Here is a 16,724-nt window from a genome sequence, read left to right as displayed (position 1 = left end):
GACTTATAGGCCACTTTCAAAATAAACGGCTCAATTATTCCAGGTAGAAAGAAATGTTTAACACTAAACGTACCGAGCCTCAAAAGTAACCGGAACTTGCTCCCTTATAAAAATGACAAGATTAATTTGATTTAGACTTTGTCCGGCTCCTATTGTAACACGTGCTCTATTAAAGACACTTATACAATAATTTCTTACCAAATAATTGTTATTATTTCAAAAAGTGTAAAATAAAAGATCTGGAACCGGTCATTTTAACCGATGGTGGTAGGTTTAGTGTTAATTTTCGAGTTAAAACAGCTCGGACTGCAAAGGGTTAATACGAACGCGTGAAGTAAATTGTATAGCGAATACTCCGTCGGGGTTCGCAGTGAACAGGAGAAACATGAAAATAAAAAAGCGGCTGGCTAGCGTGTGGTTTCGCACGTGTCTGACCGTGTCGCGTCGCTGATTAACGTGATATGTAATATAGCAATTCGCATACGTTAATTCGCACTTACGCTGCTTCCATCCCGCGACAAGGCAGCCGTCTATTCGATCGGACTTGAGCTCGCTTTCCGATTTCTTTGCGCGTCGCATATTGCGTGACATTTTATTATAACTCTGCCCGAACGGGTCAGACTCGTCTAATTATGTTATCGTCTGATTGCCACATTTTTTTCTTGAACCTGCAAGATTGTAATTACTGAGTCCTTGCCGTGCGAATAATTTGAATTTTAGAAGCAAAAAATCGTAATTTTATGCGGGAATAATAATTTTGTTTATATAAGAATCTCTGCGGGAATTCTTGATTCGATGATTTTACCGCGTGCACAGAATGCGAGAATTTGCAAAATGTATTGTGGATACAATATATACTAATTTGATTGTCGCAAGAACTTTCCGCGAAGAAAATGTTCTTTCATGATTATTACGTTGCAATTGCGATCGATTGATCTCGATCAGCCACGACCGGTGTTGCAAATTGATTCTTAAAAATCAATCCGATAATATAATTATTTATTCAACAACTTCCGCGTGCAGGGTTTAACGACGATGTTACATATGTATTACGGTCATGAATTATTACGAAGTAAAGTCTCGTTTTTTTCACGTGCGCCTTTATTGGTGTATAGTGTATACCAACATTGATTCCGTGTCGAATGTTTCACGCGATGCTGCTACTCATTAATTTTTCAGTGATCGATCTCTATCGCTCCGATAGCATTGATCCACCTGGTCTGCGGATAATTCACGCGAATATATAGTCTTTCCAGGAATGAAATGCAACTTGGACAGAAATCCAGCACCTGAGGGATCACCGAAAGATCGTGTATCTCGATCAAAAAGTTTCAAGAATTATTCGTGCAAAGAGTACTGGTAAGAAAATCGAAGAAGAAGGAAAATGTGGACCAAATGAGCGTCGTTGCGAGTGAGTTAGCGACTCAATTAGCGGAGAAGAACGGAGAAAAAGAAAGAGCAACACACGACGGACCCTCGTGTGTCCGTGGGAAATTCGCCTTCCTGCCTGGCCGGTTGCCCGCCAGCTTGGATAAATTTCTCGGCGACTCTTTTATTCTTTTTTTCTTCTTCGGCGACCTTCCGGTAAATTAGCCCTGTACTCGCATGACCCGAGCCAACCACTCTAAGGACCACGTGCGCGTCCACGTCGACGCGTTTCGCGACCCTGCCGGCCCGTTTTCGCAATATTTATTCACCCGCTCCGATTCCCCAGTTGCTCGATTATCGTTGTAAGGGTGCACCCTTGTGCAATCCTGGAAACGGGATCTTTATGCGAAATAAAAATCTTCTGGGGGCTAAATTAAAATTTTCTGATAGAGAAATTATATCTGTGGTTGTCAGGAAGAACGCCGCATTTTTAAGTTTAAAGTTTTGATCACTGATGCGTTGACACAGGACATCGATTAAATTGCATTACTTTTTTCAGCTTTTCGACTTTATTTTCATGACTTTCTTCCTGGTAAATACATCGATCCTGTACCATAAAACTCAATTAATGCATAAACTCGAATTTTTTGAGATTGTGACAGTCGGCGTTTTTCCTGGCAACCACAGATATAGGAACAGGAATAATCGACAGCGGGTGTACAAAGTATTCGTACTGCTTTTAAAAAGGAATAACTTTTTCAAAGTTGAACCTAGCAGCTCGAGTTTTTTTTAGACGTTACAATTAGTTTGCTAGCTAATGTGTCCCACCTGTGGCCGGAGACCCGATCTCATCGTGAAGAATGTATCCTTTTACGTTTCACTGATAACTGATAATTGACTAGTAGAAGTCCCCGGGGTTCCGGTGTTTCACAAGTTGTGAAACTGATAATCAAACGTCGGATGTTCCTGCAAAAATCGTCTTCCGAACTGATCGTTTTCAAGGCCAGGGAAAATAGTTGGCCAGCACGAACAACTCCGTAAAGACAGAAATTCACGTCAACTCGTAAGTGACGCGTGTGGTCAACAAATTTTTTCTTACATTCCTGCAAACCAGATCGGAACGTTCAGTTATATTATTCTCGATCTTTCTTCTGGGAATAACAGCGGCGAGATCAGATATTTATGACCTGCAATTGATTAGCATAAGATCCTGAATCGTATCTTAAAACAACTCGAATAATTCTTCGCTGTTTTTCAATGTTGTTCGCAGACGGCGGATTTTATGCGTAAAAACAATCGCGTCTCCGAAATAAGTATCAATTCCAATGCAGAAGCTTCTCACGTCGAGAACAAACCACAGAACTGCAAACGAACTTCCCGTGACCCGATTTCTTACGCAAACTTCCGTCGACGAAGGTGAAAGATTCTCGACCGTCAAGCGATTCGGTAAGACCGAATCAACTAATCAGCGATCTAAATATTAGTTGCATAAATGCGTGGCCGCGCGATGCAGTTTTTGCAATTATAATGCACGACAGCGGATCTTTATGCAAAATAAAAATATTCTACTTAATACTCATATTCAGCAGGTTGAAAACAATATTAATGTATTCGATGTTTTAAATTGCCAATCTGTTACTATTTAGAATAAGTCTTATATCATTCTGTTCATACTTATTTATATGACTCTTTACGACATTCGCAAGCGAAACCCTCGAAGATCGCTTGTTTGGAGTCGATCCGAGGGTCGCCGATTCGTTTGGGCGATTGCGTGGCGCATGATTCGCACCGGTTAGGTTTCTGCGGCTTGGTCAATTGATTCGGCGAACCGATGCAACACAATGCAACCCGTGAACAAGATTGCACATTGGTCGAATCGACATCGGCCCTTCGCCTCGTGTTCCTCTTCGTTTTTTTTTTCTTTTCTCTTGTAACGCATCCCCTAGCCCGATTATCGATCTGAAAAGCGAAGCGAAGCAGCCCGTGTGTGCTCTCCGCTAATCGTGTGTAGACAGCACCTGCCTGATTACACCTGGGGCCTACTGCATCAGTGGAATCCGTTCTTGCAGTCAAGCCATTCGGTGGACACGCGGCCATCGTCGCGGAAAATTTTCCGGTCGCGTAAAACAGAGCCGTGGAAAACAGGTCGCGCAAACCGTTCGATAACGCGTCCGCGAAAAATTTCTTCGCACCTTATCCCAAGCTGTGTCCACATCCAACCAACAACCAGCAGTTTTCAATAAAAATTTCTCTAAAAAATTGCTCGACGATGTTTCGGTGTGTGTGGAAGTTGCTCAACACTTTACCTACCGGAAGCCTATTAAATTTTCTTTTACATTGCAATCTTAAATGAAACTATTAGACGACGTTATTGAGGGTGATTTGTTAGTCCACAATGAAAATTGCTGTTAAGTTTGCAGTAAAGTTTCATAACAATTCTGTAGAGGGAGATTGTGGTTATTCTTTAACCCTTTTATTTGGGCGTTGAGAACAAAGAGAAGAGGAACATGAAAGAGATAGTTTCACATATACGTTCATTTAAAGAGAGCGAGCTCAGGTGACGTGCAAACATAAACACTCGTGAAATATACCGCGAAATACAAATTACATCTGCGTTCGCGCTAACAAATTCCTTCAAACGTTTTCGAAAGAAAAAAAATGGCAAAGCGCAGGTTGGAAGGAGATCGAAGACTTTGACGAGAATGTGCTACCACAATACTTTGTCCATATGCGAACAATTACTATTGACCCAGTTCGATTCGCGGGCAATCGATTCAGCAGCCAAAGTTCACCTGATCGGCGGCTATAATTTATTTTCCACGTGCACGGTCACGACTAGCCGACGTAACGATTATTTAAACATTAATGCGATTAATGCAGGTCAAACTTTACTGATCCGGCTAACAAATTCACTTCCACGGTCGGAATAATTGAATCGAATTTTGCACGGTTAACGTTTCGGGGTCGAGAAAAGAATTGATGACTTTACGCAAGAATAAAAATTCTCTGCATAAATTGTACATGATAGTAATTCTTTCTCTAATTCGTTGATTCTATGATTAATCTTAAATTCCACTCACTTTTCTCATGAATGCATAAACACCGCGGTCTATTAATGACGTACAGGAAATTTCCAAAATGTCAATATACATATTATTGCACCAATTTGATCAACAACCGAGGGACTTCTTCAACCTAAAGCACTATCATTTTATATACCTCGTACCAAAAAAAAAGATATACTAAATCGAGCACGGTGCATTTGCATCTGATTTAAACGAAAAAATCGGCTCTCAATTTTATACCGAGATTATTACTGCAAAAAATCTCAGAAATATGTACTGCGCAGGCTTGTGAATCTCAAGTGAGTTTATAACTTATATGTATAGGGTAAACTGTACTATCGCTGGCACTCCAGTAGCTATTGGCAGTTTTGATTTAAACGGCAAATATTAAGAATTCCTGGTATAGAAAATCATTTTATATTGCTTCTTATTGATATTTCAAAGCAACGTTGTAAGTTTTCAGAGCAGAGTTCCACATATGACTATTAGCAACGCTGGTACATCCAGGTTTTATTGAAATTTTCGTTACGAGTAAGTATACTTTATCGCTTTTTAACTTAATTTTGGACTGCAGATGTAATAAGTGATTATATGTTTAACTATATAAAACAAATGGCCTGTTTAACGTTTATTGTACTATTTGTCGTACGATTGTTATTCACTGAATATATTGTATAATAAAAGATTTATGGCTGGTAAAACTGTTTGATTTTGTTGGAAAATCTCTATTAGCTTATAATAATAGCAAGTTAAGCTCGTTTAAACATTTCAAAAAAAGATAAAAAGATTTTTACTACGATTTAACGGAAAAAAACTGGTAGGAGAGATCTAGCCGACGAAAGAAATTCTTTTTTTTAATGTTCCATTCATTTATGAGACACATTAGTGGATGGAGCGCATTCCTTTGGGCCATTACGGGGTCCGATATATTAAGTACCGTTATTCTATGCGTCCCAGGTAGAGAATTTCGTGGGACGAGAATCGAAGCATGGGAAGCACTGACGTGGCTCGAACAAACAGTTTTCTTCTCAAAATTCCAGAAGGCTCACCTGGTCGAGGATCGACAGACACGCCAGGGAAATCGGGAACAAGATGGAAACGACATTGCGACATCTTATTGACATAATCGTGAGCATGCGTCGCTTCGAGAAATCGTTTCTGCATGATATCTTCGTTTTGCAGTCGGCTAAGCTGCAGTGAAGTTGCTCAATAATAATTGTAAGAGGTCTAAGGATGAAATGAAATTGAACACTATAAAAAATATATAAAAAAACTTTTTAAAAACCACACTTGTATTAAATTGCACTAAAAAGGAGAAAATAATGTTTTTCCTGGTTCTCCATAAAATACCGAATTCAGTTAAATGATTAATAATATTTTTCCCCAAAATTTTAAGCAATCAGTTCAAAATTTCTTCCGTTATAAAATTAGTGTCGGCATAGATAGAAAAATTTAATACGAATTTAAATAAAATCATGACATTAGTGACTATAAAAATAAAAGCATGGAGCGCACACGAAGATTACGTCAATGTAGTTTACCGCTCCAGGTTTTTACATATATTTATAGTCACTAATGTCATGATTGGACTACGGGAAGAGGTTTAAAATTCGATTACAAGATTTGACACATGCAACAACATCATGGCAAGATAAATATAAGCGTGGAAAAAGGGAAGAATTCTATATTTGGCCGCTGTATTTTCCAATTGAGTCACAGTATCCTCAATTTGCATCAAAATCGCAGTCGAATTATATCCAGCGAAATTGCCGACAATAATAATGGCTGATAAAAAAAAGGGGGAAGTTTAATAAAGTCGAAGGCCTCGTAGGATGAGATACAATTTAATGACAAAAGGTAACAATAGGGTCGAAAAGGAAGCTTGTTTGCAGTGAATAAAGATCGCCCACTGTCTGGATCTTCGAAGACAGAGTTCGAACGTCCAGGATTCAGTTGAAAGTAGCGCGGAGCTCTTGTTATCGTTACCGAGAAGACGGACTTATTCAACGACATAGAAGGAAATCATCTTACCGGATTTTTTGTCCATGAGGTCCCAGTACCCGAGCATCAGATCCGTCACTATACTCGTCATCTTGGCTCCGCTCTGAAACCAGACACAAAGCGTGTTCGTTTTACTCCGGTGAACTGAAGAAAATTTCACAGGACTCGGCAAGGTTCAAAGGGAAAACGGGGCCGACGCGACGCTCTTAACCCTTATGTCAATAACCGAAATTCTCGACGAGGCTCCACGAGTTTCGCGACCGGAGCCATCGTCTATATTTTTCTTTCCGGAAATGATGATCGACAAAACCTCCAGCAACTCTTCAATTTTTCTCAAAGGAAGTTCAAAAGAGATTTTAGGGAACGTTCATACGCGAGAATTTTAATGGTACCATTTCTCCTATAAATTGGCTTCAACCAACATCGATAAACAAGACAAAAACGCTCTGATAAAATTTTTATTGCGTATTGATTTACTCCAGTACTGCAAATAGTCAATGCAGAATTGATTGAATAAAAATTCTTTAAAGGAAGTCTTCTTTAAAGCGAATGTATAGAAAATGGCTGAAACAGTGCTATGGTTTGAACGGTAATGGATGCATACCTCCTTAAGCTCGTGTCACATTAAACACAATGAACACCACCACGATATCGGTAAGTTTACTATTACTTGGCTGACTAATTTAACGAAGAGTAAGCTTCGCTTCTGGCGTACTTTAAGTACGTAAGAATTTTCGCACGGGGAGAGGGTAACACAGAGTGGGAGGTGACATTGAGACGATTGCACTAGTCGATCAAAATGCGAGCAGAAAAACACTGTTATTGGACTCTGGACAGTTGCTGCAGCCGGGTGCACGAGAAATTCGTTCGTTTATTACTACTGCTCATCTCTCAAATTATTTCTAAAAAGGACCTTGTGAGCACCAAAAATTTATTATTTAACGATACCATTTTCAATCGCATTTTATCAATTTTACGTCACTCAATTTCTGTTCGTGGGATTTTAATTTGTGCTCGTCTATTTTGAATTTATTTATCTGTTCTTTAATTGTTGGTTATCTCATGTTATCGCGTTCTTATTATAGCTTTATTTAATTTGATTTTACAACGAAGAAATACAACTAGACGCAACGATTTTACTCGTGCATTCAAGATCTTTTTAATTTGCCAATTCCTGTTGACTTCGTAAGCGAAAGTTTTTAGTCATGCCACTGTATAAACATAATTTGTATACTTCAGAAAAAGAAGATTTACATGATTGAAATTACAACAAAATTAACATTTTAAGAGAGCATACTGTAATACTCGGTGCATACATGTATGCATAATTAACGCAATTTTTTTGACGGCGCTGTATAAAAAACCATGCATGTAGCTGAAATGTTTATCAATAAGTCAATAAGTCAATAATAATAATTTCGAGAAAAAAAATTGCAGATACGCGCCGGAGAAGGAGGTTGGAAACTGCAGGCCGAACGCGAACGTGTTACAATACTCGATGGAAGAGCGCGCTCGCGCTCGCACGAATAAAGGTAAGTTCGCAATGAAGTTTTGGCGAGGCAACTGTCCCCGTTCCCATTTTTTTAATACTCTCCTCTCGACCGGCTGAAGGCGGAGTAATCTGCGAGGTTCAAAGACTGCTCGATTCGGGGAAGAAAGAAATGCATTCATTCGGGATGGCTCTGACAACTATCAAAGGAAACGAGATGCACCGTACATTTTCGCCTGCCCTTGTTCCACGGACAATATCATGGTTACATGCAGCCTGGGGATTTCGAGGAATTTCATTCGAATAATGGACCGTTGTAAAAGCTGCGTGCACAATTTCAAACGCCACAAGACGCGCGCCAGATACCCATCGATCGCTCCCAATCGTTTCAACTATCTTGATTGTTCATACCACGGACTTGCAATTATCTTCGTATGCTTGCGACGAAAAAAATTCCTCCAGCCCCAAATTTAAGACTGTCAAAATTCCTTCACTCTTCAATTTAGGGCAATAAGAATTCTCCAGACCTCAAATTTGGGGGTGCAGAAAGTCCTCCACCTCCAAATTTTTAGCTATGAAAATTTCTCCACCCCCAAATTTAAAAATGTAAAAATTTCTCCACTCTTTAACCCAAACATTGGGCTGTAAAAATGTCTTCAGGCTCAAGTTTAATACTGCAAAAATTCTCTCACCCTCAAATTGAGGCGGTAAAAATCCCTTCTCCCAGAAACTGTGACTCGCGTATAAATTCCTCCACCCGCTTTAAGATTGTAAAATTCATTCACCCTTCAATTTAGGCCAGTAAGAATTCTCCCGTCCTCAAACTTGGGGGTGCAGAAACTCCTTCACCTCCAAATTTTTAGCTGCGAAAATTTCTCCACTCTTTAACCCTCAAACATTGGGCTGTAAAAATGTCTTCAGTCTCAAGTTTAATACTGTGAAAATTCTCTCACCCTCAAATTGAGGCAGTAAAAATTCATTCGCCCTCAAACTGTGACCCGTAGAAATTCGCTCACCCTCAAATTTAGGGCTGCAGAAATAAATCCACCCTCGATCTCAAGATTTCTGTCGTCGATAAAAGTTCCTCTAAATTGTTAGAACGGGAGAAAACGGTGCACCGTTTCCCACGGTAAATAATGAAAATGCAGCGGTTTTGCATCGCCCCTCTGTTGCAGATAATATTAGGGTCGGCTCGTGTATCGTCGGACAAAAGTCGCGAGAGTTTCGACGATCGATTCGCGAGGGAGACGAGGAAAGTCGTTAACGATGGAAATGCGTGCGAAATGCAGAGGGGGACAAGTGTTCGCGAAATCCACTCGTTCCGTGGACTCGCGAGTAGACTGGTTTTCGCGGAAGCGTAAAACGCATCGATCGCCGCGTCCTTTAAAGGGGCCGTCGAGATATTCGGATAAAGAGAACCGTTTTCCCAGAAACACTCTTTCTACTTCCTCGATCCATTCCTCAAACTCGATTCCTTACACGAAATCAAATTGTCCGGTATTCGTTTTTTTTTTTGTGGTCCATAAAGTATAATGGCAACTTTCGCAGAGTATCAATCTAGCTTCCGTTGATTTGACGCTAATGGAACCGTGAATAGAAGTAAAGTTTGATTCATATCGAAACGTCCATTAAAGTCAGAAATTCAATTATCATTGACGAACCGGTGATTTGATACGCGAATCGCGGCGGTTGCTTAACGAATAGGCTCGCGATCGGGCCTACAAAATGAAACCATCGAACACCGTGGAACAGCAGGTTCGTGTAACGACCGGTTGCGTTACTTAACTTCCTTTTGTGAGTCGGTTTCGAGCGAATGCGACGAAAAAGCGGGGCACGATGACTGTGCGAATCGATTAATTACGCAAGAAGTGAATCGAGCCAGCTATAACTAGAAATTCCGATTAACCAATGGCAAAGCCGCATTTCTCAATTTCTGTCTTTTATTTAATTGCGTGTGCTTTTTCTTCGCGAAGCTCCGGCTAAATCGCTGCTACTTTTGAAAAATGAATTTGTCGAAGTTGACATTTCTCAAAGTTGTACCTCATACTGTCGTAACGACGTGTAAAAGATGTGAAAAGAATCCAACGAACCGTTGCGTTATAAAAAAATCCGAAAGATCAGCAAATCTGCTGACATTTTTGGGGTCACCGTGGAACGTAAACGGGCTTGCGCAAATGCGATTGTAACTTTCGGAAAACTAATCCGACCGAGTTCAAATTCGCCACGAGAGTACTTCACACTATCCTATCTATGCATAAAAAATATTAAAAATTTTCCATCGAATAGTTATACTGCAAAAAAATGCGCAAGCTGCATTCATGGTTGGTGGACATTTCTCAACGCAGCGTAAAAGGACCTCTCGTATATCTGCTTGTAACTTTCGGAAAACTAATCCGACCGAGTTCAAATTCGCCATGCAAGTACTTCATACTATCCTATCGGTGTATAAAAAATATAAAAATTCTGCACCGAGTCTTTATGTTGCAAAAAAAAATCCAGAAGCTACACTATTTCGATGAAAGATTTAGATTTAGGAGGAGAACGCGATTTCGCGTCACCGCCAGCGAATGCGTTAGTTCCACGAGCGTTTAAACGTCGCTGGACGTTCGTACGACTTGTGGATCGAGCATAACGCGTGATTCGACGGCCGCGAAGAACCGGGTCACCGAATTCGCCTGTTGAAAACGTCGGGGTTCGTGCGGGTGGTTCGGTTTCTCGGTTGCAGCTACTGTTGCATTGTTCGGATCGGAACAAGAGGATGCACCAGGCACGGCCGAGGATCGAGCGCTCGCCGGGACGGTTCCGGATGACTCCGAAGTGCTCCCGACTGTTCCAAGTTTTCTGATAAACCGATAATAGAGCGCACTCGAGAGCCAGGCATCTGCTGCACAGGCTATTCCCTGGCGTGCACGAACGGGGTGCATCGGGGCTGGGAATTCCGGTGGGGGAGACTCGACAAAAACGTTGCCCCCGTTTTCGAACCGTGGCTCAATAATTTCACCGTTGTATCGGTTAATTAAGCCACATTAGACAAATTACTTTCGACGGAACTTTCCTCCGCAAAAAGGTTCCCGAGACCTGGATAATTCGTTTGTGCCGTTTTCTGTGCGTGTAAAACAGTTTAGCTTTAATCACATTAACAATAACATCGCACATGATCTTTTTAAGTTAGTTTACTCTATAGGGGTTGCTTTTATTTTTGAAGACAGGGAGGAAGATGCAACTAAATCGTTTTGATTCCGAGGCTTGTTTTAGTGAATTTTTCTTTTATACTGTAGGAATATTTTGTGTAATGAATTTATTTTTTGGCTACTATCTTTTACGGGTTGTTCTTATTTTTATGAGACGTCTGTTCATTTTTTGATCAATGTTGATGAACTTCCTTTTTAGTTGACATTCTTGTCTTACCGTTCCTAAATCAACGCGATTATTTGCAGAAAGTTTGTTGACTCAACGACCGTATTCGCCGAGTGAGTCTAAACTCTTGAAGTATGTGAGTGTATGTGTGTATTAACTCCCGCGCGCCATTTTAATCAATTTGATTCGAAAGCAAACCTTCATCCCCGAACCATACTTCTTGCCTGAAAAATGCACAAATTAACCCAACTCCAATAACGCGGTACCAATACTTTGATTGGATTCAACGTAACAGAAATATTGTTATAGCAATCGCCTAAATAACTGGATCCTCGCAATAACGCTGATGCATTCGCTGGGAATCAGAGCATCGAACGCAATCGAAATGATTAAGCGATCCACGTTTTAGAGTTCACTTTTTGTTTACTGGGATAAAACGCTATTTTATTCATGTTCTAACTGGTAAACTAGAATTATTCATAGCCTCCGACGGACTAGTATGGAGTATTCAGTCGATTATTATACGGTTCACCTAACCTTAACGACACGAAAGCACGTGTAAAAAGTTGTCGTAACTCTAATGTAATTTCATTGTAAATGTAAGTTGATTAACATATTTACATTGTCAATAGAGTATTACACATATATTGACACACAGTGCTGTGCCGTACGCTCAAAATTATAAATACATTCCGTCTCGAGGTAGTGTCGTTTCACCTCCGCTGTTTCACAATCACGTAAATGGAATTTACCGTAGAAAATATTTTTCGTCGGTCTGTTCCGAGAATGCTCAACAATATACAGTGACCCCGAAAACTTGATTGTTCCCGCATGAAATACTTAAAAAGAATTAACAAATCAACTGAAATCTTTGAGCAATTTAATCTGAAGCATGTGTCCTTCTAGCCATTTTCTCAAATGTCACAGAGGTTGAACAATAATGGGATGACACGCGATTGGCCTAACGCAGAATATGAACTTAGATGTTCGGAATAAAGATGATCCGGTCCAATAAGAGAAATTCGAATAAAAAAATGTACAGGCTCTCCCACCTCGTCTCCAGGCAATTGACCCAGAAAAATGTGTTGCCCGTCGAGCGATCATTTAATTAAAGAATGAACAAGTCGATATCGGGATGGTTTTAAAGAAAGAAACTACATTATATGACGGGTACATCAGATGGCACGATCGGTTATCTGCTTTTTAATTACTGTGTAATTACATTTGCTCGTGAAAACGACGTATTACGTACTCGTCTGGCTACACCCGGCATACTAATTTCTCTGCTATTTATCTCTTTAGTCGTCATTAAATTATATCTGGGTTAGGTTTACCAACAGTGATTAATCTCTGAGCCCCGCCCTCGCACGCAACACTTTGATATTCCAAGTTACTTGCTAATTAATTTATGCTTCGTTCCTCTGCGGCGTTTTTAACCCTTTGGAAAGAGAATAAATTAAATTAAATAACGATAAATGTTTGTTTTTCTGTTCTTATTGTTGTTGTTGTGTTTGCAGGATCGGAGTAGCACCCGCGAAACAAGAGGCCGCGATTATCGATCGCAAATTGACGATCGATCGCGAATCGCGCAACTAATTTGCGAGGAACACACCGTGCGCGCTCGTAGATTTCCGGGAAGTCGCCTGGGAGATCAATGAATCGCAATTCAATTTCTATCGAACAATCGGATGAAAATTAATGTGCGAACAATGTTCACAATTCGCATACGTCGCAGCAATCAGTCCTCGAGATTACTCGTCGATGCTAATCTTCATGCAAAAATCGATATTTTTTCGAGTTAAATGAAAACAAGAGGACCTAACTTAATTACCATAATTTACTTAATAATGTTTTCTCTTCGTTCGGGAGACTGCTAAGATAAGCTATTCGTGGAGTGGTATGAAAATATTGAATCTTTACCATTAAAATAATTCCTCGGATCATTTAAAGTAATTTCTTCCTTTGCGAAAATCTTCTCCGCGGCTTCGTTAACGAATTATTAACGATAAACACGGACCAATCAGAGCACGACAGATTCCACGAAGCGCGGCGTTCGTATTGGCTGAGCCGGAACGCGCCCGTTGTAGCCGCGCTCTGATTGGTCCGTGTTTTTCGCTAATAACTCCTTAACGAAACCGCCGAGAACATTTTCGTAAAGGAAAAAGTTATTTCAAATGACGTGAATGATCACAATATTTTTTAGACACCTTGTTGTCTTTGCAACAACTGCATAAAACGTGCAATCAGCACACGTCGACCTACGCAATGCATTAAACAATCGACGCAGAAATAGATTTATTAATCATACCGCGATATATTTGTAGTTCCCAGAACAGTTTATTCCTGACTCACCGGGCGTGATATTTATTCATTAATTTATTTATTCCGATAACCGTGCCGCGCGGATGTTTGCCCGCAGTTTTTCGATCGGTTTCTAGGCAGAGAGTCGCCCGTCGCGTTCGTGCGCAAATAAAATATAAGGAAGCACCGGCTGCTGTCAATTAATCAAACTTCCACGCGATTGTCGGTGTGCCGGTAATTGCGCTGTGCATGTACTCGGCTCGATCATGATAGGGGCACACACGATGACACGGTGAATCATAGAAACTTTGTGCAGAAACCTATAATGTATACATACAGTCGACTGCAGAAGCCTGTGCTGGCAAATTTCCAACGTTTCGACGAAAAAATCGTTCGGTGAATCATTGTCCGATGCTAGACTGATCTCATTTTTGTTCGGATCGTTGCGTCCGATATTTAGACATCAATGTTTGAACGATATTAACCCTTTGCAGTCGGTTGTCCCTCTGAGAGGCACCACTAAAAATTTGCTTATTAAATATATCGGTATCTAATCAATTACTAAACATTTAGGTATTGTATGAGGTTTTATAGCAATTTAAACTAGAAATGTTTTTCTAGTTAAAATATTAGGTTGTAAAGAAAGAAATGCAGGTTTTTTGTTCCTTTGATTAATTGCAATTTTTTACCAATAAATATTTACCTTAACTTAATGCGTAATATGTCATTTTATAGCTTGTTTTGCGCTCTATTTAATTATGCTTTTGATATTTGATTTTATTCAAATTTTTACCACGCTTATATATTAGCTTGCCGAGTGGTCATTGTTGTTGTTGTATGCGTCAAATCTTGTATCGTATCTTGTAATCGAATTTTAAACTACTTCACGATGCGCTAGAGACTTGAAACTTTAAACATAGCTCAGATTTAAGAAAGTACTGTGCGTTTTCAGGAGAAAAAACAAATTGTAATATTAACCGTCACACCTCCATCCCCACTCCACTGACCCATTTCGCACCGAAGGAGCTCAGACAGTGTGATGTTCCGTTCATTCAGTGCCATTTCGGACAAGTTCGGACTCCATCAAGAGACGTCGTCTCTCGGAATCATCCCCTCATTCTATCTCGCGTATTTTCATATCTTGCGTGTCCATATCTTACTATTTCATACCAGTATTACTATATCTTGCGTTCCATTTAAAAGACTAAAAAGTAGAAACTAAAAAAATATATATAAAAAGAACTTTTTAAAAACCACGCTTATATTAAAATGCACTAAAAAGGAGAAAATAATTTATATTCTAAACTATATATATAAGCCAAACTATATGTATTGACGTAATCTTCGTAGGCGCTCCACGCTTTTATTTATAGTCATTAATGTTTAAAAAAATTATTTTCTCCTTTTTAGTGCATTTTAATATAAGCGTGGTTTTTAAAAAGTTTTTTTTATATATTTTTTTTTCTATGGATTGAAACTAGACCGAAGTGCTGCTCAAGCGGCTCGGGATATGAACGAAGTATGGGGCGAAGGAAGTGTCAACGAATGCCCCGTGTGTGCACAGCTTTATATTTTTAAATTATATTAAATTCTCTGTAAAATTAATTTTAATACTATTCCCCTCGATAATATTAAAATCAATTCTCATAATAATTTAATGTTACTATGAAACAATATTATTTTAATAAAATTGTTTTTTATGTGAGTTATAACACTTTAAAATACACCGGTTTAAATCCTGCATTTCTTTCTTTACAACCTAATAGCTCCGAGTGCAAAGGGTTCAAATGAAATGCACTGTAGCGTCGTCTATATTCGACGTAATGCGTAATCATATTTTTCCAGACACGAAAACAAATACTCTTCTCCCATCGATATAAAATTATCTAACAAATTCAAACGGCGATAAAACTATGCAGCGAAAGTGATTCATTACGAAACGCGAAAATAAATATTCTCGGTGATGATTCTACGTCTATAAAAATAATGTCGCCAGCGAAAGCGCCATTTTAATCGTTTTTCCGCGCTCGATGGAAACGTCAGAAATCATCAGAAAAGTCTTTGCCGTACGATGAGAACATTCTTCCAGCGACGCAGAAGAGGGTGAAATATTAAAAGTTTCGTCAGGTGGAGGGTCGATTTCTTCGTGTGACTGTACCCCAGTACAGCCAGGTGAATTGTATAGATCGCGTGGTGGTAGGCTGCAACCCCTGTTTCCGTGAAAACCACACTATACTTTCGTTCGCACGGCAGAAACGCGAAAAGCGTCCGACCGTCATCTTATCATCATGCAAATGATCGTCTCCTCGACAGTTTCCCGAACACGTCTCGATAAGAAACGCTTTAAAACGTTCGACCGACGCGTTTCCCGCTTTCACCAGAATCTGTGACGCGTTACGATTATCAGAGTAATTGTTAAACAAATACAACATCGAGCTTCTCTGATTACCATTTTGTTGAAGACAAGTAAGCACTATAACCGGTGATTCATGCACTATTAATGTACGTTCAAAACCACGATCTCTACAAAATACTGAGAGTCCCACAGTGGTCCACGGACACAGAAATTTGCATGGGAATTGAGCGAGACAGGAGGAAAATCATTCGAGCGAGCATTCCTTCGGAAAAAAAGGAACCGAGAACCAAGAAAATGCGGGAAGGTGGGATAGAAAGATGGGGAAATGGGGGAAAGGGGCGGGGAGGCACAAGGCAACGACGTGAAAGTTACTAAACACGTGGTTACGTCGTGCGAGATCGATTACACCAGATTGCCAACGTAACGATCGAGCGGGGACCATTTTAGCTCCGTCGCGAATTTGTCCCTTTCCCTTCAAAAATCATTTCCTAAAACATCCACGCTTCTTTAGAACCTGTACACTGACAAAAAATTAAACCGACTTCGAAAGAACGCACTAAAAGGTATGAAATAATTTCCATTTAATTTATGTGAATACACACGAACTTAAATACTACAATCCAATCTTTTCGGAGGCGGCGCAAAATCGAAAATTTTCGACACTTGAAATTACGAAAATCCTTAAATTCTTCTACATGCTTTCACATATTAATGTATCTTCTCTTCCCACCTACTGATTTCCAAGTTCACCATATTCCAATGAGATCATGATCAGCAACATCTGTCA

At 39.8% G+C, this 16,724-nt stretch overlaps 1 protein-coding gene across 2 annotated transcripts in view; it reads right to left on the bottom strand.

Annotated features, from left to right (window-relative positions):
- Positions 1 to 16,724, bottom strand: part of LOC143207949 (very long chain fatty acid elongase AAEL008004) — a 76,518-nt gene that overhangs the window by 36,504 nt on the left and 23,290 nt on the right. Inside the window, exons 1-2 of one of the 2 annotated variants that reach the window (XM_076421900.1) lie at positions 7,039 to 7,184; positions 6,465 to 6,537 (exon numbers count right to left, since the gene is read on the bottom strand). In XM_076421900.1, coding sequence (XP_076278015.1) covers positions 6,465 to 6,525 — 61 coding nt within the window. In that variant the 5' untranslated portion in view covers positions 6,526 to 6,537; positions 7,039 to 7,184. Of the gene's footprint in view, positions 1 to 6,464; positions 6,538 to 7,038; positions 7,185 to 16,724 lie in introns of those variants that run through there. The other variant, XM_076421899.1, reaches the window with a different exon arrangement.

This window comes from Lasioglossum baleicum, chromosome 4 (genome assembly GCF_051020765.1).
Source record: "Lasioglossum baleicum chromosome 4, iyLasBale1, whole genome shotgun sequence".
In the NCBI taxonomy this organism is placed as follows: Eukaryota; Metazoa; Arthropoda; class Insecta; order Hymenoptera; family Halictidae; genus Lasioglossum; species Lasioglossum baleicum.
The sequence above is the reverse complement of the archived record's forward strand: the minus strand, read 5'-3'. Positions and strand labels throughout refer to the sequence as shown.